Source organism: Onychostruthus taczanowskii, unplaced genomic scaffold, assembly GCF_017590055.1.
Source record: "Onychostruthus taczanowskii isolate IOZ18803 unplaced genomic scaffold, ASM1759005v1 scaffold225, whole genome shotgun sequence".
Classification (NCBI taxonomy): domain Eukaryota; kingdom Metazoa; phylum Chordata; class Aves; order Passeriformes; family Passeridae; genus Onychostruthus; species Onychostruthus taczanowskii.
Genome location: NW_024499518.1, coordinates 231,767 through 253,263, shown reverse-complemented (window position 1 = coordinate 253,263; position 21,497 = coordinate 231,767). Strand labels below are relative to the sequence as shown.

The 21,497-nt window shown below is 49.8% G+C and overlaps 1 protein-coding gene across 1 annotated transcript; it reads right to left on the bottom strand.

Annotated features, from left to right (window-relative positions):
• Window positions 1-374: 374 nt before the first annotated feature.
• Window positions 375-20,599, bottom strand: CCDC25 (coiled-coil domain containing 25). The gene is made up of 9 exons (XM_041405198.1): window positions 20,403-20,599; window positions 18,153-18,200; window positions 16,718-16,757; window positions 13,609-13,660; window positions 11,111-11,186; window positions 9,500-9,603; window positions 8,317-8,519; window positions 4,651-4,696; window positions 375-520 (listed from the first exon to the last, which is right to left on the bottom strand). Exons 1-9 carry the CDS (start codon window positions 20,425-20,427, stop codon window positions 491-493), a joined length of 624 nt encoding a protein of 207 aa, XP_041261132.1. The 5' UTR covers window positions 20,428-20,599; the 3' UTR covers window positions 375-490.
• Window positions 20,600-21,497: the final 898 nt, after the last annotated feature.

Here is a 21,497-nt window from a genome sequence, read left to right as displayed (position 1 = left end):
TTTCTCCCATTTCCCCCCCCATTTTTCCTGCTTTTTCCCAGTTTTTCCCATTTTCCCAAGGCTTGCCCAGCCTCTCCTCTTTTCCACCTGTTTTTTCCCACTTCTTCCCTTTTCCCCCCATTTTTCCTGGTCTTTCCCCATTTTTTCCCCATTTCTTCCCAGCTTTTCCAGCTTTTTCCCAATTTTTCCATTTTTTTTCCCATTTTTTCCCACTTTTTCCCCGTTTTCCCCCCTCTCCCAGCCCAGCTCCCCGGGCACCGTCGGGAATTCCGCGCAATCCCGAAGGGGAAAATCCCAGAAATCCCAACCCCTCCCCCCCTCACGTCCAGAGCCATTCCCGAATTCCCGGGACAAGAATTCCAGAGGCGGCCCCGGCCGATCCCAGGCTTTGTTGGCTCCGACATTCCCGGGAATCCCCCCAAAGTCCGGGAGCTCCCGGGGCTCCCCCAGCTCCTTTTCCTGGGAATTCCCAAGGGGCCGGGAAGGATCCTCACATGAAATCGTCCGAGTCGTTCCCGTCCTGCCGGGAAAAGCGGGAATTGGGAATGTGGGAATTTAGAGATTTGAGAATTTGGGATTGGGAATGGGAATTGGGGAATGGGGGAATTGGGGATTTGGGAATATGGGAATTTGGGAATATGGGATTGGGAATGGGAATTGGGGAATGGGGGAATTGGGGATTTGGGAATATGGGAATTTGGGAATATGGGATTGGGAATGGGAATTGGGGAATGGGGGAATTGGGGATTTGGGAATATGGGAATTTGGGAATATGGGATTGGGAATTGGGGGGATTTGGGAATTGAGAATGGGAATTTTGGGATTTGGGAATTTGGGATTGGGAATTGGGGAATGGGGGAATTGGGAATTTGGGATTGGGAATGTGGGAATTTGGGAATCTGGGATTGGGAATTGGGGGGATTTGGGAATTGGGAATTGAGAATGGGAATTGGGGATTTAGGAATTGGGAATGGGGGAATTGGGAATGTGGGGAATTGGGGATTTGGGAATGGGAATGTGGGAATTAGGGATTTGGGAATATGGTAATTTGGGAATTTGGGAATATGGGATTGGGATTTTGGGGGATTTGAGAATTGGGAATTGGGGATTGGGGATTTGGGAATTTGGGAATGTGGGAATTGGGAGTTGGGAATTGAGAATGGGAATTGGGGAATGGGGGAATCAGGAATTTGGGATTGTGGGAATTGGGGATTTGGGAATGGGAATGTGGGAATTTTGGGATTTGGGAATATGGTAATTTGGGAATATGGGATTGGGATTTTGGGGGATTTGGGAATGGGAATTGGGGAATGGGGGAATTGGGAATTTGGGATTGGGAATGTGGGAATTTGGGAATTGGGGATTTGGGAATTGGGGATTAGGAAATGGGGAACTGGGAAATTTGGGAATGGGGATTTAGGAATTGGGAATGGGGGAATTGGGAACGTGGGGAATTGGGCATTTGGGAATTGGAATTTGGGAATGTGGGAATTTGGGAGGTTGGGACTTGGGAATGTGGGAATTTGGGAATGTGGGATTGGGAATTGGGGGATTTGGGAATTTGGGAATTGAGAATGGGAATTGGGGAATGGGGGAATTGGGAATTTGGGATTGGGAATGTGGGAATTTGGGAATCTGGGATTGGGAATTGGGGGGATTTGGGAATTGGGAATTGAGAATGGGAATTGGGGATTTGGGAATTGGGAATGGGGGAATTGGGAATGTGGGGAATTGGGGATTTGGGAATGGGAATGTGGGAATTAGGGATTTGGGAATATGGTAATTTGGGAATTTGGGAATATGGGATTGGGATTTTGGGGGATTTGAGAATTGGGAATTGGGGATTGGGGATTTGGGAATTTGGGAATGTGGGAATTGGGAGTTGGGAATTGAGAATGGGAATTGGGGAATGGGGGAATCAGGAATTTGGGATTGTGGGAATTGGGGATTTGGGAATGGGAATGTGGGAATTTTGGGATTTGGGAATATGGTAATTTGGGAATATGGGATTGGGATTTTGGGGGATTTGGGAATGGGAATTGGGGGGATTTGGGAATTGGGAATTGAGAATGGGAATTGGGGAATGGGGGAATTGGGAATTTGGGAATTTGGGAATTGGGGATTTGGGAATTGGGGATTAGGAAATGGGGAACTGGGAAATTTGAGAATGGGGATTTAGGAATTGGGAATGGGGGAATTGGGAACGTGGGGAATTGGGCATTTGGGAATTGGAATTTGGGAATGTGGGAATTTGGGAGGTTGGGACTTGGGAATGTGGGAATTTGGGAATGTGGGATTGGGAATTGGGGGATTTGGGAATTTGGGAATTGAGAATGGGAATTGGGGAATGGGGGAATTGGGAATTTGGGAATGGGGATTTTGGAATTGGGAATGTGGGAATTTGGGAGGTTGGGGATTGGGAATATGGGATTTGGGAATTTGGGATTGGGGATTAGAGAATGGGATTAGGGAATTGGAATTGGGGAATTTGGGAATTGGGATTTTGGAATTGGGAATGGGGGAATGGGAATGTGGGAATTTGGGAGGTTGGAAATATGGGATTGGGAATTTGGGGGAATTGGGGATTTGGGAATCTGGGAATGGGGGAATCGGGAATTTGGGAATTTGGAAATGGGGAATTGGGAATATGGGAATGGGAATTAGGGAATGGGGGAATTGGGAATGTGCCGGAATTGGGGATTTGGGAATTGCAATTTGGGAATGTGGGAATTTGGGAGGCTGGGACTTGGGAATACGGGATTTGGGAATGTGGGATTGGGAATTGGGGGATTTGAGAATTGGGAATTGGGAATAGGAATTGGTGATTTGGAAATTTGGGAATGGGGGAATTGGGATTGTGGGAATTGAGGATTTGGGAATTAGGGATTCAGAAAAGGGGAACTGGGAATGTGGGGAATTGGGGAATCGGGAATTTGGGAATTTGGAAATGGGGAATTGGGAATGTGCCGGAATTGGAATTTGGGAATGTGGGAATTTGGGAGGTTGGGACTTGGGAATACGGGATTTGGGAATGTGGGATTGGGAGTTGGGGGATTTGAGAATTGGGAATAGGAATTGGTGATTTGGAAATTTGGGAATGGGGGAATTGGGATTGTGGGAATTGAGGATTTGGGAATTAGGGATTCAGAAAAGGGGAACTGGGAATGTGGGGAATTGGGGATTTGGGAATCTGGGAATTTGGGAATGGGAATGTGGAAATTTGGGAATATGGGATTGGGAATTTGGGAGATTTGAGAACTGGGAATTGAGAATGGGAATTGGGGAATTTGGGAATGGGGGAATTGGGGATCTGGGATTTGGGAATGGGAATTGGGAATGTGGGGAATTGGGGATTTTGGGATTTGGGATTTTGGGAATGTGGGAATGGGAACTGGGAATCTGGGATTTTGGAATTGGGAATCTGGGATATGGGAATGGGGGAATCTGGAATGGGATTTGGGAATTGGGAATGTGGGAATTGGAAATGTGGGAATTCCCACGGGGACACTTTGGGGTCTGGAGCTCCGGGAATTCCCATCATTCCCGTTACTCCCATTCCTGCTATTCCCACCATTCCCACCCCCATTCCCAGTCCCATTCCCATGATTCCCGTGTTTCCCACCATTCCCAATCCCATTCCCACTACTCCCATCCCACTGTTCTCACTTCCAATCCCATTCCCATTATTTCCAGTATTCCCAATCCCATCATTCCCATTCTTCTTGTTCCCATTATTCCCACCCCATGGAATGGAATTCCCGTCCCATTCCCATTATTCCCATTCCCATCATTCCCATAATTCCCATTATTCCCAATCCCATTATTCCTATTGTTCCTAATTCCATTATTCCCATAATTCCAATCCCCATTATTCCCACTATTCCCATTATTCCCATTCTTCTCGTTCCCATTATTCCCACCCCATGGAATGGAATTCCCATCCCATTCCCATTATTCCCAATCCCATTCTTCCCACCCCACTCCTGATTCCTATTCCCGTTCCCGTTATTCCCATTATTCCCATCATTCCCATTATTCCCAATCCCATTTTCCCCATTATTCCCATTATTCCCTTTCCCACCATTCCCATCCCCATTATCCCCATTATTCCCAATTCCATCATTCCCATTCCCAGTATTCCCAATCCCATTCTCATCATTCCCATTATTCCCAATCCCATTTTCCCCACCATTCCCATTAATCCCAACCCCATTCCCATTATTCAGAATCCCATTATTCCCATTCCCAATCCCAATCCCATCATTCCCATCATTCCCATTTCCTATTCCCATTCTCGTTCCCATTATTCCCATTCCCGTTATTCCCAATCCCATTTTCCCCATTATTCCCATTATTCCCTTTCCCACCATTCCCATCCCCATTATCCCCATTATTCCCAATTCCATCATTCCCATTCCCAGTATTCCCAATCCCATTCTCATCATTCCCATTATTCCCAATCCCATTTTCCCCACCATTCCCATTAATCCCAACCCCATTCCCATTATTCAGAATCCCATTATTCCCATTCCCAATCCCAATCCCATCATTCCCATCATTCCCATGATTCCCAATCCCACCATTCCCATCATCCCCGGTTTTCCCATCCCCTTTCCCAAGGAATTCCCGGAATTCCGGAGGGTTCCTCACCTGGTTGGAGGACATGTTCTCTGCCTTCATCAGGGACGAGTAGCTCCTGCAGGGAGAATTCCCAAAATTATCCCGGAATTCCGGGGGAATTCCCACTGGAAACCCAGGCTGGATCCCAGAATTCCCAAGGATTTTCCCTCTGGAATTCCGCCCCTCGTCGATTCTCCCGCCATTCCCTTTTCCCGAGGTTTTTCTCCGGGATCTCCCAGCTGGAAATTCCCGGATTTAGGATCCCAATCCCGGTTTTCCCAGCCTGGATCCCGGGAAATTCCCGCATTTCCTCCCATCCCGGTTTTTGTGGAGCTCTGGGGAAGCTCCCGAGGGAATCCTGGGAATCCCAAATTCCCAAATCCCTCGGGAGGAATTCCCGGCACATCCCGGCCCCTCACTCCTGGTTATCCGAGATCCGGAATTCCAGAGGGAGCAGGAGCAGGAGGAATCCTGGGAAAGCTCCGGAGTTGCCGGGGAAAATTCCAGAGGGAATTCCAGAGGGAACGTCAGGGGCAATTCCAAAGGAAATCTAGAGAGAATTCCAGAGGGAATTGGGGTGATTCCAGTCCCGATTCCAGAGAGAATTGCAGAGGGAATACCAGAGAAAATTCCAGGAGAAATTCCAAAGGCAATTCCGAAGGTAATCCAGAGGCAATTCCACAGGTAACTAAGGGAATTCCAGAGGGAATTCCAAAGGGAATTTCAGATGCAATTCCCCAGGCAATCCAGAGTGAATTCCAGAGGCAATTCCAGAGACAACTGAGGGAATTCCAGAGGGAATTCCAAAGGGAACTCGGGCAATTCCAGAGGCAGTTCCAGAGACAACTGAAGGAATTCCAGAGGGAATTCCAGCGGGAATTCCAGCGGCAGCTCCAGGCTCTCCCCCGGCATTCCCAGCCCCCACCCCCTGACCGAAGCCGGGATTCTCCTTGGAAATCCCCCAGGAGCTCCGATCCCAGAATTCCTACCAAACATCCCTGGAATTCCCAGCGAACGTTCCTGGAATTCCCAGGAAACATTCCCACCAAACATTCCTGACATTCCCAACTAATGTTCCGGGAATTCCCGCCAAACGTTCCCATCATTCCCACCAGGCATTCCCAAGACTTCAAGCAAACATTCCCACCAGACACTCCCAACATTGTCACCAAACATTCCCAAACAAACATTCCCGGAATTCCCACCACACACTCCTGGAATTCCCACCAAAGATTCCCACCACTCCTGGAATTCCCGGAATTCCGTGACCCCCACCGGAGCTCCTCCATCTCCTTTTTTCGACGGAGCTCCTCCCTCTGCTCCCGGTGTTGCTCCTCCTGCAGCTCCATGAGGCACCACATTCCCACCAGATATTCCCAACATTCCCACCAGACGTCCCCATGAACCATTCCCGGCATTCCGTGGCTCCCACCGCAGCTCCTCCATCTCCTTTTTCCTGTGGAGCTCCTCCCGGTGCTGCTCCTGCAGCTCCATCCAGCGTCACCACCAAACATTCCCAACCAGACATTCCCACAAATCATTCCCCGAATTCCGTGACTCCCACCGGAGCTCCCCCATCTCCCTCTTCCTGCGGAGCTCCTCCCTCTGCTCCCGGAGCTGCTCCTGCAGCTCCATCCAGAGCCACATTCCCACCAATCATTCCCAACATTCCCACCAGACATTCCCAACACTCCCACCAGACACTCCCACGAATCATTCCCGGCATTCCGTGACTCCCACCGGAGCTCCTCCATCTCCTTTTTCCGGCGGAGCTCCTCGCGCTGCTCCTGCAGCTCCATGTGGTGCTACATTCCCACCAAACATTCCCAACATTCCCATCAAACCTTCCCACCAGACATTCCCCACATTCCCAGTGAACATTCCCAGGAATCATTCCCGGCATTCCGTGGCCCCCACCGGGGCTCCTCCATCTCCCTCTTCTTGCGGAGCTCCTCTCTCTGCTCCCGGCGCTGCTCCTGCAGCTCCATCCGGCGCCATCACCCCGGCGCCGCCACCAAACATTCCCACCAAACATTCCCAACATTCCCACCAAGCATTCCCACCAGACATTCCCACCAAACAGCCCTGGAACTCTCAACAAACTTTCCCACCAAACATTCCCATGAAACATTCCTGGAATTCCACCGGATCTCCTCCATCTCCCTCTTCCTGCGGAGCTCCTCCTGGCGCTGCTCCTGCAGCTGCAGCCGGCGCCAGATTCCCAACAAACATTCCCAACAAACATTGCCAACATTCCCACCAAACATAACTGGCACTCCCACCAAACCTTCCCAACATTCCCACCAGACATTCCCATGAACCATTCCTGGCATTCCGTGACCCCCACCGGAGCTCCTCCATCTCCTTTTTTCGACGGAGCTCCTCCCTCTGCTCCCAGTGTTGCTCCTCCTGCAGCTCCATGAGGCGCCACATTCCCACCAGACATTCCCAACATTCCCACCAGACGTTCCCATGAACCATTCCCGGCATTCCGTGACTCCCACCGGAGCTCCTCCATCTCCTTTTTCCGGCGGAGCTCCTCGCGCTGCTGGCGGCGCTGCTCCTGCAGCTCCATGCGGCGTCACCACCAAACATTCCCAACATTCCCAGCCAGACATTCCCACCAAACATTCCCAGCATTCCCACCAGACATTCCCAACATTCCCACCAGACGTTCCCATGAACCATTCCCGGCATTCCGTGACTCCCACCGCAGCTCCTCCATCTCCTTTTTCCGACGGAGCTCCTCCCTCTGCTCCCGGTGTTGCTCCTCCTGCAGCTCCATCCGGCGCCGCCACCAAACATTCCCACCAAACATTCCCAACATTCCCACCAAGCATTCCCACCAGACATTCCCACCAAACAGCCCTGGAACTCTCAACAAACTTTCCCACCAAACATTCCCATGAAACATTCCTGGAATTCCACCGGATCTCCTCCATCTCCCTCTTCCTGCGGAGCTCCTCCCGGCGCTGCTCTTCCTGCAGCTCCATCCAGCGTCGCCACCAAACATTCCCAACATTCCCAGCCAGACATTCCCACCAAACATTCCCGGCACTCCCACCAGACATTCCCACCAGACATTCCCAGCAGACGTTCCCAAGTTTCACTCCCGGCATTCCGTGACCCCCACCGGAGCTCCTCCATCTCCTTTTTCCTGCGGAGCTCCTCGCGCTGCTGGCGGCGCTGCTCCTGCAGCTCCATGAATTCCCACCACACACTCCTGGAATTCCCACCAAAGATTCCCACCACTTGAACCATTCCTGGCATTCCGTGACCCCCACCGGAGCTCCTCCATCTCCTTTTTTCGACGGAGCTCCTCCCTCTGCTCCCGGTGTTGCTCCTCCTGCAGCTCCATGAGGCGCCACATTCCCACCAGACATTCCCAACATTCCCATCAAACATTCTCACCAGACATTCCCAACATTCCCATCAAACATTCCCACCAGACATTCCCAACATTCCCACCAGACGTTCCCATGAACCATTCCCGGCATTCCGTGGCCCCCACCGCAGCTCCTCCATCTCCTTTTTCCGGCGGAGCTCGTCCCTCTGCTCCTGGCGCTGCTCCTGCAGCTCCATCCAGCGCAGCCACCAAACATTCCCAACATTCCCAGCCAGACATTCCCACCAAACATTCCCGCCACCCCCACCAGACATTCCCACGTTTCACTCCCGGCATTCCGTGGCCCCCACCGCAGCTCCTCCATCTCCTTTTTCCGGCGGAGCTCCTCGCGCTGCTGGCGGCGCTGCTCCTGCAGCTCCATGCGGCGCCGCCCTCGCTCCTCGCGGTCGCGGCATTCCCGCTCGGCCGCCAGGTCCGGGAAGCGCTCCACGCGCGTGCGCTCCAGGCGCCGCAGCTGCTCCGCCGCACGCCGCTCCACCGTCACCGAGCGCACCTGGGAAACCGGGATAAACTGGGCTTAAACCTGGGACTAAACCTGGGACTAAACCGGGATCGAACTGGGATTGAACCGGGATTGAACTGGGAATAACGGGAATTAAGCTGGGAATTGGCAGTGCGCTGCTCCACTGCCAGCTGCTCCACCATCACCGAGCGCACCTGGGAAACCGGGATAAACCAGGCTTGAACCGGCCTTGAACCTGGGACTAAACCGGGATGGAACCGGGATTAAACCAGGATTGAACCTGGGACTAAACCGGGATTGAACTGGGATTAAACCGGGATTGAACCTGGATTGAACCAGGATTGAACTGGGAATAACGGGAACTAAACTGGGAATTGGCAGTGCGCTGCTCCACTGCCAGCTGCTCCACCATCACCGAGCGCACCTGGGAAACCGGGATAAACCGGGCTTGAACCGGGCTTGAACCTGGGACTAAACCAGGATTGAACTGGGATTAAACCGGGATTGAACCTGGGACTAAACCGGGATTGAACCTGGATTGAACCAGGATTGAACTGGGAATAACGGGAACTAAACTGGGAATTGGCAGTGCGCTGCTCCGCCGCACGCCGCTCCACCGTCACCGAGCGCACCTGGGAAACCGGGATAAACCGGGCTTGAACTGGGATTGAACCTGGGACTAAACCGAGATTAAACCTGGGACTAAACCGGGATTGAACTGGGATTAAACTGGGATTGAACTGGGATTAAACCGGGATTGAATCAGGATGGAACTGGGAATAACGGGAACTAAACTGGGAATTGGCAGTGCGCTGCTCCGTCGATCCATTCCCATTCCCAATTCCCGTTCCCATTCCCATCTCCATTCCCAAATTCCCAGGTTTATTCCCATCACTCACGTCCTTGCTGCGGTGGAAGCCCATGTGATCCCATTACCATTCCCACATTCCCATTCCCACATTCCCAAATTCCCAGCTCCATTCCCATTCCCACATTCCCGTGTCACTCACGTCCTTGCTGCGGTGGAAGCCGATCTGCCCCACGTCCATGTCGGGCGTTTTGCGCAGGTTGCTCCAGGGCGTGTAAACCACTGTCACCGAGCTCAGCTTGCAGCCTGCAAAACGGGGCAAAAACGGGCAAAAATGGGCAAAACCGGGAAAAAACGAGTTAAACTAAAATGGGGGAAAGCACCGGCACCGAGCTCAGCTTGCAGCCTGCAAAATGGGGCAAAAACGGGCAAAAATGGGCAAAAATGAGTTTGCTCCAGGGCGTGTAAACCACTGTCACCGAGCTCAGCTTGCAGCCTGCAAAATGGGGCAAAAACGGGCAAAAATGGGCAAAAATGAGTGAAAATACAACGGGGGAAAGCGCTGTCACCGAGCTCAGCTTGCAGCCTGCAAAATGGGGCAAAAACGGGCAAAAATGGGAATAAATGGATAAAAAATGGCTAAAAAGGGGTAAAGCACTGGCACTGAGCTCAGCTTGCAGCTGGAAAAATGGGAAAAAATGGGAAAAAATGGGATAAAATGGGAAAAAATGGGCAAAAATGGGCAAAAATGGGCAAAAATGGGAAAAAATGGGAAAAAATGGAAAAAACAGGATAAAGCACTGTCAGTGAGCTGAGCTTGAAGTCTGGAAATGGGGGGAAAATGGGAAAAATGGGGAAAAAAATGGGAAAAATGGGATAAAGCACGGTCGCTCAGCTTGCAGCCTGGAAATGGGGGAAAAATGGGGAAAATTGGAAAAACTGTTTAGGGTAAAGACACTATAAAAATGGGGGAATAAATGGGAAAAATGGGGAAAAATTGGAAAAAATAAATGGGGGGAAAATGGGGAAAATTTAGAAAAAATAAATGGGGAAAAATGGGAAAAATGGGAAAAAATGGGGAGAAACAAGGAAAATAAAGAGGAAAATGGGGAAATAAAGGGGGGAAAAGGGAAATGGAAAAAAGGGAAATAAATGGGAAAAATAGGGAAAAAACAGGAAAAATAAATGGGAAAAATGGGAAAAATGGGGAAAACAGAAAACAAATGGGAAAATATGGGGAAAAGGGGGGAAAAAAGGGGGAAAATTGGGAAAAATGGGAATAAAATGGGGGGAAAATGGGAGAAAAATGGGGAAAATGAAAAAAATAGGGGGAAAGGGAAAAGATGTGGAAAATATGGGGAAAAATGGGGAAATAGGGAAAAAAGTGAGGAAAATGGGGAAAAAAGTTGGAAAAATGTGGAAAAATGGGGAAAAGAAGTGAAAAATAGGGAAAAAAGTGAGGAAAATGGGAAAAAAAGTGGGAAAAATTGAAGAAAATGGGAAAAAATTGGGAAATACGGAACAGGTGGGGAAAAATGTGGGAAAAATTCAGAAAAATTGGGAAAATAGTGGGGAAGTGGGAAAAGGGGGAGAAAAGTGGGGGAAAAGTGAACAAAATGGGGGGGAAAAAGTGGGAAAATGGGAAAAGAGAAGGAAAGAGGAGGAAAAAAATGGGGAAAAAAATCAGGGAAAACGGAAATAAAGCGGGAAAAACGCGGGGGAAAAATGAGGAAAAAAGTGGGGGAAGTGGGAAAGGAGAAGGAGAAAGGGGGGGGAATTTGGGAAGAGGGAAAAAAAGGGAATTTTGGGGTACCCTGGATGCTGTTGGCCTTGACCAGGTGGGCGCAGTCGCTCAGCACCTCCTTGGGGATGTCGTCCACGCTCTGGCCCTGCCGTGGGGCCGAGAGTCCGTCCTCAGCCCCATCTCCATCCTCATTTCCCAGGGTTTTCCCAATTTTCCCAAGGTTTTCCCAATTTTCCCAAGAGTTTTCCCAATTTTCCCAATGGGTTGGCCAATTTCCCCAGGATTTTCCTCAGTTCTCCCAAGGCTGTCCCTCTTTTCCCAAGGTTTCCCCCACTTCTCCCAAGGTTTTCCCACTTCTCTCAAAGTTTTCCCCACTTTCCCCAAGGTTTTCCCACTTCTCTCAAAGTTTTCCCCACTTTCCCCAAGGTTTTCCCACTTCTCTCAAAGTTTTCCCCACTTTCCCCAAGGTTTTCCCACTTCTCTCAAAGTTTTCCCCACTTTCCCCAAGGTTTTCCCACTTCTCTCAAAGTTTTCCCCACTTTCCCCAAGGTTTTCCCACTTTTCCCGAGAGTTTTCCCACATTTTCCCAAGGCTGTCCCTCTTTTCCCAAGGTTTCCCCACTTTTCCCAAGAGTTTTCCCAATTTTCCCAAGGTTTTTCCCACTTTTCCCAAAAGTTTTCCCACTTTTCCCGAGAGTTTTCCCACATTTTCCCAAGGCTGTCCCTCTTTTCCCAAGGTTTCCCCACTTTTCCCAAGAGTTTTCCCAATTTTCCCAAAGTTTTCCCACTTCCCCCAATGTTTTGTCCAATTTTCCTTAGAGTTTTCCCTCTTTTCCCAATGGTTTGGCCAATTTTCCCAAGGTTTTCCCACTTTCCCCAAGGTTTTTCCCACTTCTTTAAAGGTCATTCCAAATTTTCCCAAGGTTCTTCCCACTTTTCCCAAGGTTTTCCCCAATTTTCCCAAGAGTTTTCTGACTTCCCCCCAGGTTTTCCCCACTTCTCCCAAGGTTTTCCCAAGGTTTTTCCCAATTTTCTCAAGGTTTTTCCCACTTCTCTCAAGGTTTTCCCCAATTTTCCCAAGAGTTTTCTGACTTCCCCCCAGGTTTTCCCCACTTCTCCCAAGGTTTTCCCAAGGTTTTTCCCAGGATTTTTTCCATTTTTCCCAAGGTTTTCCCCAATTTTCCCAGGATTTCCCACAGAATATCCCAATTTTCCCTAGGTTTTCCCCACTTTTTCCAAGGTTTCCCCAATTTTCCCAAGGTTTTTCCCACTTCTCCCAAGGATTTCCCACTTTTCCCAAGGGATTCCCCAATTTTCCCAGGATTTCCCACAGAATATCCCAATTTTCCCTAGGTTTTCCCCACTTTTTCCAAGGTTTCCCCAATTTTCCCAAGGTTTTTCCCTCTTCTCCCAAGGTTTTCCCCAGGTTTTTCCCAGGATTTTTTCCATTTTTCCCAAGGTTTTCCCCAATTTTCCCAAGAGTTTTCTGACTTCCCCCCAGGATTTCCTCACTTTTCCCAAGGTTTTTCCCTACTTTTTTCAAGAGTTTTCCCAATTTTCCCAAGGTTTTCCCACTTTTCTCAAGGTTTTCCCACTTCTCCCAAGGTTGTCCCATTTTTCCTAAGTTTTCCCTCTTTTCCCAATGGTTTGGCCAATTTTCCCAGGATTTTTCCCAGTCTTCCCAAGGTTTTCCCATTTTTTTCCAAGGTTTTTCCCACTTTTCCCGATGTTTTGCCCAATTTCCCAGGATTTTTCCCACTTTTCCCAAGGCTTTCCCTCTTTTCCCAAGGTTTTTCCCACTTCTCCCAAGGTTTTCCCAATTTTCTCAAGGTTTTTCCCACGGTTCTTCCCATTTTTCCCAAGAGTTTTCCCACTTTTCCCACGGCTTTCCCTCTTTTCCCAAGAGTTTTCCCGCTTTTCCCAAGGTTTTTCCCCATTCTCCAAAGGTTTTCCCAATTTTCTCAAGGTTTTTCCCAGGATTTCCTACAGAATATCCTACTTTTTCCAAGGTTTTTCCCACTTTCTGCAAGATTTTCCCAACTTTCCCCAAGAGTTTTCCCCACTTTTCCCAAGAGTTTTCATAATTTTCCCAGGATTTCCCACAGAATATCCCATTTTTCCCACGGTTTTCCCTCTTTTCCCAAGGTTTTTTCCCGTTTTCCCAAGACTATTCACAGTTTTCCCAAAATTTTTTCCCATTTTTTCCCAATTTCCCCAAGATTTTTTCCCATTTTTCCCAAAATTTTCCCCAATCTTCCCAAGGTTTTTCCCACAGTTCCCCAAGGACATCCCAAATTTTTCCTGCTGTTTTTCCCAATTTCCTCGACTTTTTTCCCCAAGTTTTCCCTGACGTTTTTCCCAGGATTTCCCATGGAATATCCCGATTTTCCCGACATTTTTCCCAAGGTTTCCCAGAAAATATCCCCATTTTCCCGAGGTTTTTCCCAATTTTCCTGAGGTTTTTCCCGTCTTTTTTCCCCCGCTGTTTCCCCTGATTTTTCCCAAGGTTTTCCTGAATTTTTCCCGAGTTTTTTCCCAAATTTTTCCCGATTTTCCCCCCAGGTTCACCTGGTGCAGCCGCAGGTAGACGTGGGCTGAGGAGAGTTTATCCACGTGGAACCTGCGGGAACGTCGGGAATTCTGGGAATTCCGGGAATTCTGAGCTGGGAACTTGGGGAATTCCAACCCAGAGCAAGCCCAGGAATGCTGAGCTGGGAATTCCGGGAATTCTGGGAATGCTGAGCCGGGAATTCCAGGAATTCCGGGAATTCTGAGCTGGGAATTCTGGGAATGCTGAGCTGGGTATTCCGGGAATGCTGAGCTGGGAACTCTGGTAATTCTGAGCTGGGAATTCCAGGAATTCCAACCCAGAGCGAGCCCGGGAATTCTGAGCTGGGAATTCTGGGAATGCTGAGCTGGGAATTCCGGGAATTCTGGGAATGCTGAGTTGGGAATTCCAGGAATTCTGAGCGAGGAATTCTGGGAATTCTGGCAATGGTGCGTTGGGAATTCCAGGAATTCTGAGCTAGGAATTCTGGGAATTCTGGCAATGGTGAGTTGGGAATTCCAGGAATTCTGAGCTAGGAATTCTGGGAATTCTGGCAATGGTGAGTTGGGAATTCCAGGAATTCTGAGCTGGCAATTCCAGGAATTCCAACCCAGAGCGAGCCCGGGAATTCTGAGCTGGGAATTCCAGGAATTCCGACCTGAAGCCAACCCGGGAATTCTGGGAATTCCAACCTGGGAATTTCAGGAATTCCAACCCAGAGGCAGCGCAGGAAAACGGTGCCAGGAATTTTGGGAATTGTGGGAATTCCGAGCCAGAGGCAGCCCGGGAATGCCGAGCTGGGAATTCCGGGAATTGCAGGGAACAAACGGGATCCAGAGGGAGATGGGATCCAGGGAAAAACCAATGGGATCCAAGGGAATCCAGGGGGACAAACGGGATCCAAATGGGATCCAGGGAAATCCATCGGGATCTGGGGAACAAACGGGATCAGAGGAACAAATGGGATCCAGGATCCAAATGGGATCCAGGGAAATCCGCTGGGATCCAGGGGGGAAATGGGATCTGGGGAACAAACGGGATCCAAATGGGATCCAGGGGACAAACGGGATCAGAGGAATCCACTGGGATCCAGGATCCAAATGGGATCCAAGGGAATCCATTGGGATCCAGGGGGAGATGGGATTTGGGGAACAAATGGGATCCAGGATCCAAATGGGATCCAGGGAAATCCGCTGGGATCCAGGGGAATCCATTGGGATCAGGAGAATCCACTGGGATCCAGTGGACAAGGGGGATCCAAATGGGATCCAGGGAAATTAACAGGATCCAGGGAAATCCATTGGGATCCAGGGGAACAAACGGGATCCAGGATCCAAATGGGATCCAGGGGGAGATGGGATCAGGGGAATCCAACAGGATCCAAACGGGATCCAGGGGAAAAAACGGGACCAGAGGAACAAACGGGATCCAGGATCCAAATGGGATCAGAGGAATCCAATGGGATCAGGGGACAAGGGGGATCCAAACAGGATCCAGGGGAACAGACAGGATCCAAACGGGATCCAAGGGAACAAACAGGATCCAGGGGACAAATGGGATCAGGGGACAAAAGGGATCAGGGGAAATCCATTGGGATCCAGGGGAGAAACAGGATCCAAATGGGATCCAGGGGGAGATGGGATCAGGGGAATCCAACAGGATCCAAACGGGATCCAGGGGAAAAAACGGGACCAGAGGAACAAACGGGATCCAGGATCCAAACGGGATCAGGGGAATCCAATGGGATCAGGGGAATCCAATGGGATCAGGGGAATCCAATGGGATCAGGGGACAAGGGGGATCCAAACAGGATCCAGGGGAACAGACAGGATCCAAACGGGATCCAAGGGAACAAACAGGATCCAGGGGACAAATGGGATCAGGGGAAATCCATTGGGATCTGGGGAACAAACGGGATCCAGGGGGAGATGGGATCTGGGGAACAAATGGGATCCAGGATCCAAATGGGATCCAGGGAATCCAATGGGATCTGGGGAACAAATGGGATCCAGGGGACAAAAGGGATCCAGGGATCCAAACAGGATCCAGGGGACAAGTGGGATCCAAACGGGATCCAGGGAACAAACTGGATCCAGGAAAACAAGGGGGATCCATGTGGGATCAGGAGAATCCAATGGGATCAGGGGAATCCACTGGGATCCAGGGGAAAAAACAGGATCAGAGGAACAAACAGCATCCAGGATCCAAACGGGATCAGGGGACAAATGGGATCTATGAAAACCAGGAGAATCCAAGTGGGATCAGGAGAATCCAGTAGGATCTGGGGGAAAAAACGGGATCCACTGGGAGCCAGGGGAACAAACAGGATCCAAATGGGATCCAGGGAAATAAACAGGATCCAGGAAAATCCACTGGGATCCAGGGGAACAAACGGGATCAGAGGAACAAATGGGATCCAGGATCCAAATGGGATCCAGGGGAATCGAGCAGGATCCAAATGGGATCCAAGGGAACAAACAGGATCCAGGGGACAAATGGGATCAGGGGAAATCCATTGGGATCCAGGGGAGAAATGGGATCTGGTGGACAAGGGGGATCCAAATGGCATCCAGGGGAACCAATGGGATCAGGGGAAATCCATCGGGATCTGGGGAACAAATGGGATCCAGGATCCAAATGGGATCAGGGGAGAAAGGGGATCCAAACAGGATCCAGGGGAACAGACAGGATCCCAGTGGGATCCAGGGGAACAAACGGGATCCAGGGAACAAATGGGGTCAGGGGAAATCCATTGGGATCCAGGGGACAAAAAGGATCCAGGGAAGAAATGGGATCAGGGGAAATCCATTGGGATCTGGGGAACAAACGGGATCCAGGGGGAGATGGGACCTGGGGAACAAATGGGATCCCAACGGGATCAGGGGAACCCAACGGGATCCAGGGGAATCCATCGGGATCTGGGGAACAAATGGGATCCAGGATCCAAATGGGATCAGAGGAATCCAATGGGATCAGGGGACACAAACGAGATCCAGGAAACAAACGGGATCGGGGGGATCCGAGGGGATCGGGGGGGATCCGAGGGGATCCGGAGCCCCGGTGCCCTCTCAGCCGCTCCCGGTGGATCCCGGTGGATCCCGGTGGATCCCGGCGGATCCCGGCGCTCACCAGACGTCCTCGGGCCAGCCGTACTTGATCAGGTCCTCGTCTGCGGGGACAGCGCGGGCTCAGCCCCGAAATCCACAATTCCTGAACCAAACCCCGGGATTCCTGCCCCAAACCCCGGAATTCCTGCCCCAAACCCCAGGATTCCTGTCCCAAATCCACAATTCCCACCCCAATCCCCAAAATTCCCACCCCAAATCCCAAAATTCCTGCCCCAAATCCAGGGATTCCCGCCCCAAACCCCGGAATTCCTGCCCCAAACCCCAGGATTCCCGCCCCAAATCCACAATTCCTGAACCAAACCCCAAAATTCCTGCCCCAAACCCCAGGATTCCTGCCCCAAAATCCACAATTCCTGCCCCAAATCCCAAAATTCCTGCTCCAAATCCCAAAATTCCTGCCCCAAATCCCAGAATTCCTGCCCCAAACCCCAGGATTCCTGCCCCAAATCCCAAAATTCCTGCCCCAAATCCCAAAATTCCTGCCCCAAACCCCAAAATTCCTGCCCCATATCCCGGAATTGCTGCCCCAAACCCCAAAATTCCTGCCCCAAATCCAGCCCTGAAACACCAGAATTCCCACCCAAAATCCTGCCCCAAATCCCAGAATTCCCACTCAAAGTCCTGCCCCAAATCCCAAATTTCTGCCCCGAATTCCAGCCCCGAATCCCAGATTGCTGCTCCAAATCCCAAAATTCCCATCCCAAATCCAATCCCAAATCCCAAAATTCCAATCCCAAATCCCAGAATCGAGCCCCAAAATCTTGGGATTCCCATCCCAAATCCAGCCCTAAAATCCCAGAATTCCTGCCCCAAATCCCAAAATTCTCACCCCAAAATCCCGGAATTTCCACCCCAAAATCCAGCCAAGAAATTCCAAAAAAAAAATCCCAAATTTCCCAAAATAATCCTGCAATTAAAAATAAAATTCCTGAAATTCAAAAAAAAAAAACCAAAAACCCAAAAATTCCCAAAATAACCCCCAAGATTCCCAAAAAATCCCCAAAACTTCCAAAGCAATCTCTAGAATTTCCAAAATAATTCCTAAAAATTCCAAAAATAATCCCTGAAATCCCCAAAATTATCAAAAACAATCCTCGAAATAACAAAAAAAAAAAATCAGAAAAATTCCTAAAAAATTCCAAAATTTCCCCAAAAATTCCCAAAACTCCCAAAAAAATTCCCCAAAATTCCCTCACAAAACCTGTGGAATTCTGAAAACAATCCCAAAAAATCCCAAAAAAATCCCTAAAATTCCCAAATAAATCACCGAAACTCCTCAAAAAACCCAAAATAATTCCCAAAATTCCTCAAAAAAACCCCGGAATTCCCAAAAAAATCACCGAAATTAAAAAAAAAAGCCCCAAAATTCCCAGAAAATGCCAGAAACGGCCCAAAGAGTTCCCGGAATTCCCAAAATTCCCGAATTGCGGACTCACTCTCGTACTTGTCCTTGCCCATGTAGATGGTGTACACGGCGGCGGCGGCTGCGGGACACGGGAACGACCGTGAGAGACGGGAAAAACGGGAAAAACGGGAAAAATGGGAATGGAGCTGGGAAAATGGGTCTGGGGAAATGGGAATGGATCCATGGGAAACGGGAAAAAACGGGAATGGATTTGGGGAAAATGGGAATGGAGCTGAGGAAAACAGGAATGGAGCCGGGGAAAACGGGAATGGAGCCGTGAGAGACGGGAAAAATGGGAAAAATGGGAAAAATGGGAATGGAGCGGGAAAAAACGGGAATGGAGCCGGGGAAAATCCCGGAAAAACGGGAATGGAGCATGGGAAATGGGAATGGATCCATGGAAATCAGGAATGGATTTGTGAAAATCCAGGAAAAACGGGAATGGAGCCGGGGAAAATGGGAATGGATCCATGGAAAATGGGAAAAAACGGGAATGGAGCAGGGGAAAATGGGAATGGAGCCGTGAAAGACGGGAAAAATGGGAAAAATGGGAATGCAGCCGGGGAAATGGGAATGGATCCATGGGAAACGGGAATGGATCCATGGAAAACAGGAAAAACGGGAATGGAGCCGGGGAAAATCCTGGAAAAACAGGAATGGAGCCGGGAAAATGGGAATGGAGCCGTGAGAGACAGGAAAAACGGGAAAAATGGGAAAAATGGGAATGGATCCATGGGAAAGGATCCATGGAAAACGGGAAAAACAGGAATGGAGCCGGGGAAAATCCAGGAACAATGGGAATGAAGCTGAGAAAAACGGGAAGGGAGCCGTGAGAGACGGGAAAAACGGGAAAAATGGGAATGGAGCCGGGAAAATGGGAATGGATCCGTGGGAAAGGATCCATGGGAAACAGGAAAATGGGAATGGAGCCATGAAAAATGCAAAAAAAAAAGGGAATGGATCTATGGAAAATGGGAATGGATCGGTGAAAATCCAGGAAAAATGGGAAAGGATTCATGGGAAATGGGAATGGATCCATGGAAATCAGGAATGGATTTGTGAAAATCCAGGAAAAACGGGAATGGATCTGTGGAAAATGGGAATGGATCCATGGAAATTGGGGAAAAATGGGAATGGAGCTGTGGAAATCCAGGAAAAACCCCCAAAATTCTGGGAATTCCTGAGAAATTCCTGGAGTTTTCCCCTTTTCCCTCCTGGGCCATCGAGGGAATTTCGTTTTCCAAGTTTTTTTTAGAGCCCAAATTTTTCTTCCCCTCAGGGGTTTCCGGGGAAATTTGGGAATTCTCAAATGCGGGAATTCCCACGGGGTCGGAAAATTCCGAAATTCCTCCCAAAATTCCCAATTTTCTCCAAAAAATTCCCAAATTTCTTCAAAAATTTCCCAAATTTCTCCCAAATTTCTTCCAAAAATTCCCAAATTTCTCCCAAAATTCCCAAATTTCTCCCACAATTCCCACATTTTTCTCCATTCCCGCCTTTATTTTGGGATATTTGCGAGGTGAAATTCCCAACATCCCAAAAAATCTCGATGGGAAATCGGGAATGGAAAAGAAACCCGGATTGGGAGAGGAAATGTGGGAAAAATCCGGGAAAATTCCAGGAAAATCTGGGAAAAAATCCAGGAAAAATCCTGGAAAATTATTGGAAAAAAAATTCTGGAAAAGACCTTGGAAAAATCCGGGAAAATCAGGGAAAATTCCAGGAAAAAGTCCTGGAAAATTATTGAAAAAAAAATTCTGGAAAAGTGTGGGAAAGACCTTGGAAAAATCCGGGAAAAATCCTGGAAAATTATTGGAAAAAAAATTCTGGAAAAGACCTTGGAAAAATCCGGGAAAAATCCTGGGAAAATCCTGAAAAATCCCTGGAAAAATCCCGGGGAAATTCAGTAAAAATGATGGAAAAATGTGGGAAAAACCTGGAAAAAAATCTGGGAAAAATCCTGAAAAAAATGCGGGAAAATCCTGGAAAAATCCCGGAAAAATCCGGGAAAACCCTGGCAAATTCCCGGAGAATTCCCGGATTTTTGAGGAGCCATTCCCGGTTTTTTTTGCCGGGAATTCCAAGCGGGCGGGAACATTCCCGGGATTTGTTTTCCCGCGGGAATTCCGGAACCGGCGGGAATTGCGGGGAGCCCTGAGGGGATGCGGGAAATGGCGGGAATTCGGCCAAAGGGCGGGAAAGGAAGCGGGAATTGGCGGGAAAAGGCGATTTTGGCGGGAACTGCCGGGATTCCCCTCAGGGCCCGCCCGGGCTCTCTCACCGTTGGAGGTGAAGTAGAACACCATGGCTGCGGCGGCGCGGGCGCGGCGCTGCTCCCGGCTCTCCCGCTTATCCCGATTTTATCCCGTTTTTCCCGGTTTTTCCCGGTTTTTCCCCGGTTTTTTCCCCGGGCCCGTCCCGGGGCTCCGTCGCTTCCTCCTCAGGGAAGGCCCGGCCGGGAAGAGGTCGTGCGTAATGACGTCAGGGCTGCGTGGGGAGAATGCGCATGCGCAGAGCAGGTATGGAGCAGGTGTGCAGTGAGCTGCGCGTGTGCGGGCGGCCATGACAGTGTACGGAAATGTCACCGCGCGTGCGCGGAGTGGCCGTGACGCAGCGCAGAGATCTTAGTGCGCATGCTCACAGCAGCCATGACAGCGTACGGAAAATAAAACTGCGTGGTGAGGGCGGCCATGATGTCGTACGGAAAATCTCATTGCGCGTGCGCATAGCGGCAGAGAAGGCGCACACCAAAGAGCTGCGCATGCGCAGTGTCGGCTGATGTGTATTTTCCTGTTTTTTTCTTCTCTTTCCTTTTTTTTTCTCGCCTTGGTTTCTCTCCTCTTTCCTTCACTGCCTCCCCTTTTCCCCTTTCCTTTTCCTCTCCCCCTTTCCTCTGTTTTCCACCTTCCTTTTTTCCCCTTTCTCCTTTTTTTGCTCTTTCCCTTTTTCCTTTCCCTTTTCTCACCCCTTTCCTCTCCTCTTCCCCCTCGCTTTTCCCCTCTTCCCCATTTTTTTCCTCTTTTTATCCCCGAAACATCCCAGCCCAGGGATCGATCACCAGCAGGGAACCAACCCCTCCAAGCTGGGCCATTTCAGGGCAATAAAGGAGAATTTCTTTGGGTTTTTGGCGGATAAAATATGAAAGATCCACTCAAGAGCCACCTTTTCCCCGTTTTCATTCCCCTTTTCCAGACTGGCCGTTGGGGCTTGGGACAGTGGACGGAACCCCCGCCCACAGCAGCTCGCCGGTGCCCTAATTAACACAAAAATCCTTAATTAGCGCCTCGTTAACTCCCAACCCCGCCCCCTTCCCTTCCCTTCCCTCAGAATCTCCCGCGCCCCGGCCGCGAGGCAGCGCGACTACAACTCCCATCGG

Bases quoted from the DNA above. Each gene is read 5' to 3' on its own strand.
- CCDC25 (XM_041405198.1), bottom strand. From the start codon at position 20,427: ATGGTGTTCTACTTCACCTCCAACG. The intron at 13,661-16,717 runs GTGAGCGCCGGG...ACGTTCCCGCAG, and splicing joins GGCTGGCCCGAGGACGTCTG to GTTCCACGTGGATAAACTCT. The intron at 8,520-9,499 runs GTGAGTGACACG...CCGGTTTCCCAG, and splicing joins GCTTCCACCGCAGCAAGGAC to GTGCGCTCGGTGACGGTGGA.